The sequence below is a fragment of the Ovis canadensis genome, chromosome 12 (assembly GCF_042477335.2).
Source record: "Ovis canadensis isolate MfBH-ARS-UI-01 breed Bighorn chromosome 12, ARS-UI_OviCan_v2, whole genome shotgun sequence".
NCBI lineage: Eukaryota > Metazoa > Chordata > Mammalia > Artiodactyla > Bovidae > Ovis > Ovis canadensis.
Window position 1 is genome coordinate 17,646,085 of NC_091256.1, and position 12,870 is coordinate 17,658,954.

Here is a 12,870-nt window from a genome sequence, read left to right on the forward strand (position 1 = left end):
AATAGGGTGAAACATACTTTTGTGGTAAGTCAAAGCCATCTCTAAAATATTATATTTATCTATTAAATTTTATTTTTATGATATATTTTCAAAGTTTCTCAAGCTGTAGGGTTTGTGTTGCTTGGTTTAGCAGAGGTGAGCTGTGAAGGCTTGGGTGTAGCTGAAGTTATTTATCTACACTGGAGTTTACAGGCTGCTGGGGGGCCCCCAGGGAAGAAGGGGCCTCTCCCAAGTCAGTGCACTCAGCTTAGGCCTGAGCTATCAGTTCAGCTCAGATACCAACTGTCACCTAAACCCTTGTGCTGGGATGAGTACCTCTTGTCTTTGCAGTTGCTGGACCCCATGTGCTTCTAATTGTTTCTTCATGTCTGCCTTTGAATCTTTATTCCAGAGACCGAGTTGTGACCGGTTTCCAAGGAGCCCTGCTCGTTCTCCTCTCCTGCCACCTCTCTGCCACTGCAGTTGCTGGTTGTTGCTAAGGTTGCCTCCTTGGTAACATGCACATCCTGTTTATACCACCATCCGGGAAAGGTCTAAACTAGGAACCTGCCTACCCTGGTCCATCACCACCTGGGGACACCAGTCATCATAACACGTGGTCCGGCTCACACTCAGTTTCCCCCTCCTCTTCCTCCTCAGGCTTACAAGCTTCATACACACGAAAGGACCTGGACCACAGGCTGCTGCTCTGAAGCTTCCTGCACAAGATATAGTCGGTCTTATTCGCATCTGGACTCTGAGAGAAGAAAGAAGTAAGAAGTGAGGAAGAGAAACGAGAGACTCTGAATCAGTGGAAGGGAGAGTTCACATTTTCTCTGTTGAGGAGCTTGGTAACAGCAGGCAAAATGACGAACCCAACAGAACACACCTTGCCGGCCAACTCGACAGTTGAGAGCCGTGAAGGGGAGTTTGGCTGCACAGTGATGGACCTGAGGAAGCTGATGGAGCTGCGTTCAAGTGACGCAGTAGGCCAGATCAACATCCACTACGGAGGAGTGACGAGTCTCTGCAGTAGGCTGCAAACCAACCCTGTGGAAGGTAAAGGCCACGCCAGGGGTGGGGGATTGGAGGAAGGCGGCCCGTGTTAAGATAAATTGTTCTGTCAGCTTCTAGAAAAGGAATGTTTCTGGAGACCTTGCTGCTGTATCTGTGCCTGGTGGGCAAAGTACAGTCTCCAAAGCACGGAAAAGATGTCAGGCTGTGGAGAGAAACATTCTTTCTCTCCCAGAAATGAGGTTTAGTGACTGTGGTATTCTCTGAAGATCATTCTTTCCTTCTCTTTCTATATCACTGTACAGAAGGGGGAATGTCTCTTATAAATGTTTATGTTAGAGGTGTGTTTATCAGTAAATAATCAAGTCCCTAACTCAGTATCAGTCTTTGATTGCAAAAGGTTGAAGATATGATTCTTCCCTACCCTGATCTTACAGTATAATAGGAAGAATCGTGGATGAGTCTGTCTACCTAATGCAGTACTTCTCTATGGTACACTGTTAGAAACGGGATGGTGAATCAAAATGGAGAGAGTTTAGCCACCATATCTTTGGGTTACTCAGTTTTCTTTCAGGAAGTTATTGATGACTCTTTCAACCCTGTCTGATGCACTTTTAGTATAGTTCTTCTTAATCTATTCTCTAAAGAAAAATCCAGCTTCATGCTTACCTGGCTCAGCCCAGTTGCCCAGTGAGCCATGGTAATTTTATTTCGTTGAAATGGAGATAGTACTAGAGAAATCTTATTTGCTCCTTTTTGCCTAGTTTCAGCATCTCTGTTACGGGTCTTTGCTTGGCCCTATCGGTCAGGCAGGCCTTGATTGAGTAGCTTGAGATAGAGCAAAGATCTTGTCCTTTAGATGCCATCAGCCTCTTGAGGTGTACCATTTCTGACCCTTTCTTGGAAGCCGCATCATATTTTTGCCAGTTCTAAGAGGTTTTGATCCCTAGCCAGTGTTATAAATTAGTGACTTGGAGTCCAGACTCTATGCTTAAAAGAAAAAAGGAAGAAATTTTTATCTAGATATATCTGTACATTGCCCGTTTTATTTTCTTTACCAGCAGGGAGAGCTGCCTTACATGTTCTCTGTACTTCTAGAGTTCACTTTCTTATCTCATAGGCTTTGAGTTCAGTACTACCATTTACTAGCTGAATAACATTGAATAGTTCACTCATTCTCTGTAAGTAAAAATCATTTTCTTTTTTGAAAATGATATTAATGCTTAGTCTATACAGTTATCAGGATTAAATAATATATGTACAATGCTTGTTCTCATAATGGGTGTTCAATAAATTAGTTGTCTCACATTAAAACAGAGCCCACATTTGCCAGAATATGAGAGCCATGGAGTGCAGCGTGTTATTCTGTCTGTCAGGCTGCTGCAGGCTGCCTGCCGCCGCTGTCCATTCTCCACCTTCGCCACTGATGTCAGAAGAAGCCTGCTTAGGGCGGCGGTGCTGAGCTGCTTCCATGCGGCTCAGCCGTTGCCATCTGGTCAGTCTCTGAAGACTGCGCTCTGGATAATGCCTGCTTCTTGTCAGCTAGATCGCTTTATCTCGCCACTTTCACAGTGGCTGCTCCTATGTTCCCACTGAGATGATGCAGCACTTCAGCAACACTCGTCAGAGTTTGAGCAGGATCTTCCTTTCCCTCTTCCTGTTCCGTTCTTTCCCTTGGCTCAGTTGCTTGTCTGACACAGTGAAACTCCGAATAAACTGGAACCTGAGAAACTTCCAAGAGCAGAGTCCAGACTTCCCTCCCAATTTTCCAAACGCTTTCTCATAGCTGCTGCTGTTTGCTTCTAGTGCCCAGAGAGCTCCCATTCCCAGAGGCCAACGTACATATTCTTTCATGTCAGAATCAGATGTCAAATGCTTAGATTCTTTCCCAGTCCCAGATTTAGACCTGTGGTTGGAAGTCGCCTTCTGATGTCAGGTGCTTTTACTGCTGCAGACCCTGGCCACGCCAGGACCCGTGCCGCCGGCGCAGCTGTCCACTGCCATCCCCTGCTTCCTTGGATCACAAACATGTATCCTGATGTGTTTCAGTATTACAGCTTTCTATTGGGCTGTCCTGGAGCTGGGAAGCAGGCTCTCAGGAACAACTTTTCCGTGAGTGGTTTTTAGCCCTCAGTGCCTCACGTGTGGGAGGAGTAAAGGGGTAGGAAAAGAAGCCGCAGAAGAGCTATGACGTGGGGCTCTCCCCCGACAGAGGTGATGCTGCGGGGTTTGTTTGGAAAAAGAGCGTCAGTATCCAGGTGCCAGAAAAAGCCAGCCAGTGCACAGCAGACCACGCTAGCGTGCCTGACAGCCTAGCATAGCTTTCTCACCTGTGGTAGGCCCCTGCAGGCTAACAATAAGAACATAAAGAGATTTTCCCAGCGCTTGAATTCCACTGATTGAATTCCACTGATTGGAAAGTCAAGTGACGTAAGGTTGAGAAGATCATTTCCTAGAATATGACCCTTCCCCTCTATTTTCTGTTGGATTGATAGTATCTTTAGGATAGATTGTTTTAAACTATGGCTACTAAGGAACCCTTATGGAACTTGCAGTTTATAACTTTTCTGACACTAACATAGTTTAATTTCTCTCTCTCTGTCTCTCTCGTTGAGTGATCTCAACAGACCAAAACAATTAAATGAGTTGCCTAAAGTCTTACCACAGGGTAGAACTTGATGGAATAATTCGTGTTTTCTGACTTACAGACCATTGATGCTCTGCTGCCTCCTCAGCTAGAGCAGCAACACAGAGAATCTCAGAAGCACAGAGAGTTTTGCAGCTTGTTTTATATTCTGGTGCCTGATAGAATGCCTAGCTGTGACCCGATACTGATATGCATTTAATATTGGCTTGTGTTCCTTGAGTCCAATGACTAGTTGGAACAAGAGGCGATGCCCCAGTGGCTAAGAGCTGGTTACATTTGAGACGACATGGAGGTGCTCAGCCCCCACAGCACTCATCAGTGAGCAGACAAGGGTCAGCAGAGAGGCAGAGGTGATTGTGTTGGTTGGGTAAGCAGTTGCATTGTGTGTGTGTGTGTTCAGTTGTGTCTGACTCCCATGGACTGTAGTGCACCAGGCTCCTCTGTCTGTGGAATTTTTCAGGTAAGAATACTGGAGTGAGTTGCCATTTCCTCCTCCAGAGAATCTTCCTGACCCAGGGATCAAACACACACCTGCTGCACTGCAGGCAGATTCTTCACTGCCAAGCCGTCGGGGAAGCCCTAAGAGGTTGTGTTGCCTGAGGTTTATCAGTAAGAAAAACCTGAGCGTTTTGCACTGATAGGATCTTTTCAGTTTGCTCCTTTGCTCATTCCAGTTTTTCTCTCTCTTTTCACTGCCGCTTGCTTCCCGATTCCATCCCCACCCCCAGATTTTTCCAGTCCTCAAAGAGCTGGATGATACCCACTGGAAGGTAGCCTTTTATCTTCTGATTAATTTTCCATGCTATTTCCTGGCTTCCAAGAGCAAGAAAAACCTGTGTGAACCTGAACTGAGAAAGCTGAGTGCCGAAGAATTGATGCTTTTGAACTGTGGTGTTGGAGAAGACTCTTGCGAGTCCCTTGGACTGCAAGGAAATCCAACCAGTCCATTCTAAAGATCAGTCCTGGGTGTTCTTTGGAAGTAGTGATGCTAAAGCTGAAACTCCAGTACTTTGGCCACCTCATGTGAAGAGCTGACTCATTGGAAAAGACTCTGATGCTGGGAGGGATTGGGGGCGGGAGGAGAAGGGGACGACAGAGGATGAGAGGGCTGGATGGCATCACTGACTCGATGGACATGGGTCTGAGTGAACTCCGGGAGTTGGTGATGGACAGGGAGGCCTGGCGTGCTGCGATTCATGGGGTCATACAGAGTGGGACACGACTGAGCGACTGAACTGAACTGAGGGAGAGAAAGAAGTCTTTTCCTTAGTCTGCCTTGGTGTGCAGGAAGAAGAGCAGATCTGGATGAGAGATTCTTTGGTGCAGATAAAAGTTGTATGAATTCTCCTTCCCCACAGAACCTTTCCACGCGGGTCCTCAGCTGCGTTACCCTTCTTCAGAGAAAGCATGCTGTTTTCTGAGGAGGCGCTATGCCAACAGTTAGGGGGCTTGGGGGACTTGGGCCCAGACCAGAAAGGGCAGAGAAGGGGAGCCTTGACTAAACATTGAATAATTACCTGTGGGCTTCCTGCAGAAAGCTAAAGGCTATTTATATTGAATTTGGATCAGGAAGAACATTGGTGGGAATTTCTATTTCATCTTTCCTCTACATCCTGCTGTTTCTTTTCTCCTCTGCAGAGCTGTGGTCTGGCCGTAGGACACAGGGATTCTAATTTCCTTTTAATGACAGTGAACAAATAGTGTCCAGCAGGTAGTGGGGACACAGTGGTGAACACAACAGGGACAGGTCTTCCTTCCATAGGGCTTGACAGGCACTAAGAGAATACACAAAGATTAAGTCGATTTCAGCAATAGTGTCATAGTGCTATGATGGTGTTATGGGGACCTGGAGGGGAGGACAGATGGGCTTAGGAGTTGGAGATAGGACTCCTCAGTCATGTGACTGTCTAGGGAAGCTCTGGCCTGGCTGTGCTCTAGGGTAATTGCTACCACTTACTAAACGTTCCTGGCACAAGAGGCAAGCATCTCTGCCTTGTGTAATTGTTCAGCAGCTACTAGGTTTTGGGAGCTGGGGTTCTTTGGGGAGTAAATGGCAGGAAGGGGAAAGAAACTGCTTTGAGACAGCCCAGATTTTGACTTTTGGTTCATTACCTGTAGGGTTTAAGTTACTATCTCCTGCCTCCCTACGGCTTCCGGGGCTCAGCGGCGTCTCTGCTGCGCTTCTGTTGCCGCGCCTTTTGAGGCCAGCGGTATGTCCCACCATGAACTTTCTCTCCAAAAGCTGGGACGTGCTGGGGTTGGGCTCTTCCTCAGTGCGGCAGATTGAAATTTCTAGTAGCATTGTCAGTCTGGGAGAAAATTGGCACACGTAGCCCCGGTAAATGTTCAACTACATGCTACTGTGTTACTCTTAGTACTTCTAACACTAATGTCATTTATATAATAGACTCTGCAAGAAATAGGAATGGATGAAGTAATCCAAAAAGTTCTAGTACCTTTCCCACGCTGCAACAGATGAACGCATGCCTCCTGTTTAGAGACCACTGCCTCGGAGAATGTTTATGTTGCCAGGGGGTGTATAAAGAAATTGGCAAGTGGAGATGGGTTAGAATGGATGTGAGAGGAAAATGGGTAACTGGCTTCTCTGAGATTTTCCTCCCTATCACTAGTCTGTTTATTAGTCTGTTATAGAAAATTAGTCTGTTTCAGAAAATCCACTTTTCAGTTAGTTCAGTTCAGTCGCTCAGTCGTGTCTGACTCTTTGCAACCCCATGGATTGCAGCCCACCAGGCCTCCCTGTCCATCACCAGCTCCCAGAGCTTGCTCAGACTCATGAGCAGTCCGCTTTTAGGAGTCCATCCAGCTCAGCTTAGAAGCACAGCTAAGCTGCCTCTCTCCTTATGCCCTCTGCCCCGTAGCCATCACCTTGAAGATGTCAAGTAAATTACCCTAGAAACCAGTCACATGGGCATGACTGCCAAGATGAACAGTCTGTGGTCCTCTCTGCCCATCACACTTTGGGTGGATGTATTAAGTTTAAGGTATGAGAGAGACTCATAGAAGAAGACTCTCTTTTTCTCTTTTTTTTTCCTTTATTTTAATTGGAGGTTAATTACTTTATAATATTGTCTTGGTTTTGCCATACATCAACATGAATCCACCGCAGGTGTACACGTGTTCCCCATCCTGAACCCCCCTCCCTCCTCCCTCTGGGTCATCCCAGTGCACCAAGCATCCAGTATCATGCATCAAACCTGGACTGGCGATTCGTTTCATATGTGATGTTATACATGTTTCAATGCCATTCTCCCAAATGATCCCATCCTCTCCCTCTCCCAGAGTCCAAAAGACTGTTCTATACATCTGTGTCTCTTTTGTTGTCTCACATACAGGGTTATCATTACCATCTTTCTAAATTCCATATATATGCGTTAGTATATTGTAGTGGTGTTTTTCTTTCTGGCTTACTTCACTCTGTATAATAGGCTCCAGTTTCATCCACCTCATTATCTTTGAGGGAGGAGAAGGGAGCAAACCAGCTCAAACAGCCCGAGAGCAGCTACACTGCTATGAGGATAGCTGAGGCGAGTCCAGGAGCTTCAAGAAAGAAATACTTAGTACGTGGTAGAGGGGTGGAGGTTTCCCAAAACCTACAGGAAGCAGCACCAACAGCGGAGTGGTAGATGGTTGAGAAAGACAGGAGAGAAAGAGCGCCCTCGCTGAGCCCCGCCCACCCTGCAGGGGAGTCCATGTTGCTCCTGGGAGTTCCTTGTCTGCTTTGAGTTATGCGCCTAGGGCTGAATTAGGCCAAGGGTGCATGACAGCCGCAGGCCTGCGCTTTCCCAGGCCAACTCCAGGCTGTCGAAATTCTTTCCTAGCCAGCTCCTCCTTGCCTGGAGCGGGGATTCTGGCTTAGCTGGCATAATGCTGCCAAGCAGGGGATAGGGAATCCTGGAGGCAGGGAGAGTGCTGCGTCTTCTGAACCCGAGAACCCTCCCCGCTTCTCCCAGGCCTAGGACCTTTGGTGCTCCATTCGTTTGGCAGCTCTGCAGAATCTCTTGCAAGTTTTCTTTTTCCTTCAACCTTGCGGTTGCCTTGCTCTGAATGTCAGCTGGGGGTGGGAAAAAAGATGGCATTCCTTCTTCAGCCAAGGCAGATGTTGCGTCTGCCCTTGGAAGTGGGGCTTTCACTCTTCTTATTTAGCTCCAAGGTGTGAGCACTGGGGGTGTGATACCAGAGGGGCGGATGAACACACAGCCCGGGAGAGGGCAACCGAGCAGAGGGTAAGGAGGGCACTCTGGGCAGCTCTCTCTTCTCTGTGCCAGAGTCAGAGAGTTCACAAAAGGTGCACAGTGGAGAACAGACAGAAAGACACACCCCCGGACAAAGCTGTCCACCAAGGGCAGGCTTTGGGATCGAGAGTGAGGAAAGGGCCATTCTCTTCTCAGTCCGTCACCTCTTGCTGTGACTTTAGGGGAGCTGCCTTCCCTCTAGGGGCAGGAAGGCCACAGGCACAGAGCGCGTCTCCAAGCTGCGGGTGTGAGAAGTGGGAGATGCAGAAGCAGGAAATGCTCTGACCCCTGAGAGCAGTGGCAGCGGCTTGGCACAGGAGCTGGCTGAAGCCTTTCAGTCCTCGTGTTGACTTTCAGCTGCTCTTCCCTCTTGGTTTCCCTTGTGGCTCAGACAGTAAAGCATCTGCCTGCCATGGAGGAGACCCGGGTTCAGTCCCTGGGTCGGGAAGATCCCCTGGAGGAAGGCATGGCGACCCACTCCAGTGTTCTTGCCTGGAGAATCCCATGGACAGAGGAGCCTGGTGGGCTACAGTCCATGGGGTCACAAAGAGTCAAACACGACTGGGTGACCAACACTTTCACTTCTCTTTTACCCCCTAATCCAGGGTTTTAAGGTAGGACTTGAAAGATATTCTGATGTCTGTTCTCATGAACCAAATAGGATTGGCTTCTAAGCAACCCAGAGAAACCTCTCCCTGGTACTGTCTGTGCAGCAGAAGATTCTGCTCTCCCCTTGGCAAGGTGTCATCGCCCACACAGCGGCGAAGTCCCTCCTGATGTGGGACCTGGCCGCACCCTCTCTGCGCTGACTCTGATAAGGGGTGCCTCTGCCAACAGTGCTCGGCCTCCGTGGGGAAGCCGGCCCGGCCCTTCCCTCCTTCCCGCTGGAGCCAGGCCACGAGGGGCTGGGCTACTGCTCCTTCTCCCAAGCCGCGGCCCACACGGCTCAGAGCAGACACAGATTTTCCACCGCCGCCCATTCTGTCTCCTCCAGCCAGGCAGGGACCCTGTGAGTCCCCAGCCTGGGGTGCGGGCGGTGACTTCCCAGGCCGACATTCTTGTCCCCTTTCCCAGCTCATCTGCTAAATCTGGCTGAGGACCAGAGGTACTCCCGGTTTGGGTGAGACTTTTTGTCGGACACGGTTTCTGCTCATTTTCTTGATGTATTTCTAGGGGAAACCCCTTTCCAGTTTCCCGCATTCTCTTGCTGCCAAATCCTCCTTCCCCACTTTGGGAAGCAGTGTACTTGAGAAGCAGCTGCGAAGATGAGGGACTAAAACCTCCTTCTGGCCTGGGCAAGAATTTATGTGAAATCACAGCTGCTGAGATCAAGGCCTGAGAGCCTCTGGGGGGCTGGAAGAATTGGAATGGAAAGGCCCACATTGCGGGTTGGCGGACCTCCCAGTCCCTCCTGGCTCTCCTATGCGATGCTGCCTCTCAGGGAGGATTCCCAAGGCCACCTGCTAGCAGCCCCACACTGCCCCTCCCTGCCAGAGGGCCTGCGGGATCCTGGGGCCATTTGACTTCTTAGGGGGACTTTTAAGAGCTGAGAGTGACTTAAGGTGGAGCAGAGAGGTGAGAGAAAATGCAAAGAGGGAGTAAATGTGTGACTTTGAGAGCATCTAGGTAAGAACAAGGCCTGACCTCTTTTGTTTTCCATAATGTGTCTTGTTTCATTTGCTTGGGTCCAAAATAAGGCCAATAATGAAACTTTTATTGAATATAGAATTCATAGGTTGGACTCTGACAGACCTGGTGTCTCCATCCCTGAGGACAGGAAACAGACAGGACTAATTGACGCCAATTGTAAATCAAGAGTAGGAACAAGGCTGCTTTGTCTAGAGGTGCAGAGAAAAGCGGCGAGAGGGCCCGCCCTGAGGTAACTGAAGAAGGCTGACCCACCATTCCTGTTTGCCTGGAGGTGAGGGGTTGTCCCAGGAGACGGGCGCTTCAGTGATGAAATCTGGAAAGTCGTTAGTCACAGCAAAATGGAGCCTCAGCTGAGCACAGCTGCCTCCATGCCCCAGCCCCTCTGTGTGTGAGCTGGAATCCAGCTGCTGCTTGTGGAGCAGCTACAGACTGCCACATACTTACTTGAGTAGGTACCAAACCTGTCTAGGCCTCAGGTTGCTTGTATGTGACACGGGGTTAATAGCTGCTGCCGCACAGGGCCTTGCGGCTTCGGTGAGAAGACACAAATGTGCCTGGCACAACTGCCATCACTTAAATGTTCACAGTAATACCTATTACTCATGCAGTTCATTCAACGAATTTGTGTACATGTCAGGCACGGCTTTAGACCTAAGGAACAAAGACAAAAACCCTGGCCTTGTAGAGGGAGATAAACAAATGTAGAACAAATGTATCCAATAACCTGTTCCAGGAGAAGACCTGAGGAGGGAAACAGCTGAGCAGGCCAAGGGGATCCCATGTGCTGGGGCAGAGACTCCACGTGAAATACGTTGGTCAGCGTTAGGGCCTTTGTTCAAAGACCTGAAGGAAGTGAAAGGACAAGCCCTAACTAGGGAAGGGAAATCTGAGAAAGAAAACAGCATGTGCAGGGACCCTGCAATGGAAACGTGTCTGGTGCACACAGAGAATCGCAGGAAGGCTAGCTTGGCGGGATCTCGGTGAACAGGGCGGAAATGGTAGCACTCCACAGGTGGGGAACTGGGTGCTTACGATGGGGGCCTACGTAAAAGGGCAGATGAGTGCCATGGGGGGTTGGAACAGACCATTCTGGACCGAGAAGAGACTGAGGGCAGAAAGCTAAGGCTGGAAGCAGCAGGTCTTTGGGACGGTCGCCATGTCCAGCTGAGAGACGGCCAGGGCTTAAAGCAGCACGCGAGCAGTGGGAGATGAGAAGTGAGGGCGACCTGGATGTATCTTGAAGGTAGAGATGATGAATTTTCTGACTAAATGGGTTTTGTAGATAAGAGAGAGAGGAGTCAAGGATGATTGCGAGGCATTAATATGAGAAGAGAGTCGGACAGGGTTACCTTGGTGGAAGTGAAAGTGTTAGTCGCTCAGTCGTGTCCAGCTCTTTGCGACCCCACGGACTGTAGCCCTCCAGGCTCCACTGTCCATGGGATTCTCCAGGCAGGAATACTGGAGTGGGTTGCCATTCTCTTCTCCAGCGGATCTTCCCAACCCAGGGATCGAACCCAGGTCTCCTGCATTGCAGACAGATTCTTTAGCATCTGAGCCACCAGGGAAGCTCTTTTAGCTAAACTGCTGTTGAGTCTTTTGCCCTTTTGGCCTTCGTTGAGTTATTGGCATATGATAACCTGATTCTGATGTCTTGATTTGCCCTCATAGTCGTCTGCTAACCCTTCTTATGGAGGGAATAGCATCTCCTCCCTTTACGTCATAAATCCTGTTTTCTTAAGAAACATCGCAGCTAGATTAACAAGCTATCAGAACTCCTGTTTCTCCTGGGCAGACCTAGCCGTCCAGCAGTTCCAAGTTGGCACACGTGTTATCTCAGGTCCCTGGGAGAAACACCCCGCACGGCCCTGTTCCCTAGCAACTCTGCCTCTGCCCGCCTGGGGATCAAGATGCCCTGCCCAGAGACACTCCTTTCCCAGGCTCTGGCGTTTCTTGCCTGCTGAGAACCGACCACTCAGAGTGGTGGGGGCAGGGAGCCTCTGGCAAGCAGCCCGTGTTGCTTCTAGTGCTTTGGCCAACCCCCCGCCCCGCCCACCCGTTCCCCTGCAGTGCTCTGCTGTGCCTCTCAGCTCTTGCCTTTGGCCCCAAGGAGGCAGGAGGCCCTGGTTAAGAGCATCAGGCTCTACTTCCTGAACCAGCTTCCTGCTTCTCTCTGCTGAGCGCTAGCAGGTGGAAGGAAGCAGTCTCCAGTCCCCACTCCGCGATCGTGGGTGCCAGTTCACACCCCTGCTTTATCTCCAGGCAGGGTGCCCAGGTAGATTTCGATACCTCTCCTGATGGTTTTTGTCTTTAGGGTAGAGGAATGGACCCTGCAAACAGTACTCCCTTGGGTACAGATTTTCCCATTTTCAAAATCCCTGTCTGAATGTCTTCCTTAGTTCTAACCCACCTCTCTTTCTTTGCCGTTTAAAGTCAGGCCCTTGGGTCGTATTCAGTGGAGATAGAAGTCTGCCGCCGCTGTGTCCCCCTCCCCTCCAGCGGACCAGCCCTTCAGTGTGAAGAGGTGTGAGGTCCTCGGCATCAGTAGCCTGTCCTTGCCTTGCAGCTTCCAGGCATGTCCTCGTCCCGTGCCTCTGGGTAAAGCTGTGTTAAGTGTTTCCATCCTCTGATTCTAACCCTCCTCATTGCTGATCTTTTGAAGACAAAGGTTGCCTCACCCTGCCTGTGGGGTACCCATCAAGCAGTTCAGCCAAGAACCAGTGCCAAACCGAGGCTGTTCGCTTATGCAACTTGATAGATGCCCCCTGGCGTTAATTTAAATTGTATGCGTTCTCCTTTTTCCTTAAAGTGTGACACCCCTTGGGCCCCTGAGAAGAGCCTAGGACTCTGGGGATGATTCTGCCTCTTACTCCCTCTGGGGGCGTGGCTGGACTCTGTGTGCACACTCACACAGGTATGTAAGCACACGTGTGGTGGTGGAGGGCGCGCCGATGCTCACGGACTGACTCAGCGCTTTCACCTCCACTGTTCTCTATTCATTCCGAACGAAGCAGTACTCGTAGCACTTAGTACATCTCCAAGTACGTAGTTCTTAGTAGAACAGTAGTACCTCCTAAAGATGTGTGTGTGTGCGCGCCTCTGGGATGGCTCTGTGTGCCTAAAGGGGATGCCCGAAGCTGGAGTCTCATGAAGTCTGTATCCTGTTGATGTCCTGAAACCTCTGGAATTTGGAATCAGGACAATTGGTTGGGCTCTGTCTCCTAGCCTCCTAGCATGACCTTGAGCAAATAGCTTATTCTTTATGGCTTTTTTGTGTGAGCCAGTAGGTAGAAGCACCTCTGCTTTTAAATCATGGACAGCATTTACATG

The 12,870-nt window shown here is 49.5% G+C and overlaps 1 protein-coding gene across 4 annotated transcripts in view; it reads left to right on the plus strand.

Annotated features, from left to right (window-relative positions):
• Positions 1 to 235: 235 nt before the first annotated feature.
• LOC138415974 (plasma membrane calcium-transporting ATPase 4-like) overlaps positions 236 to 12,870 on the plus strand; it is a 50,461-nt gene continuing 37,826 nt past the window's right edge. For all 4 annotated transcript variants that reach the window (XM_069544529.1, XM_069544530.1, XM_069544531.1 and 1 more), the window contains exon 1: positions 236 to 1,038. In XM_069544529.1, coding sequence (XP_069400630.1) covers positions 846 to 1,038 — 193 coding nt within the window. In that variant the 5' untranslated portion in view covers positions 236 to 845. The remainder of the gene's footprint in view (positions 1,039 to 12,870) is intronic.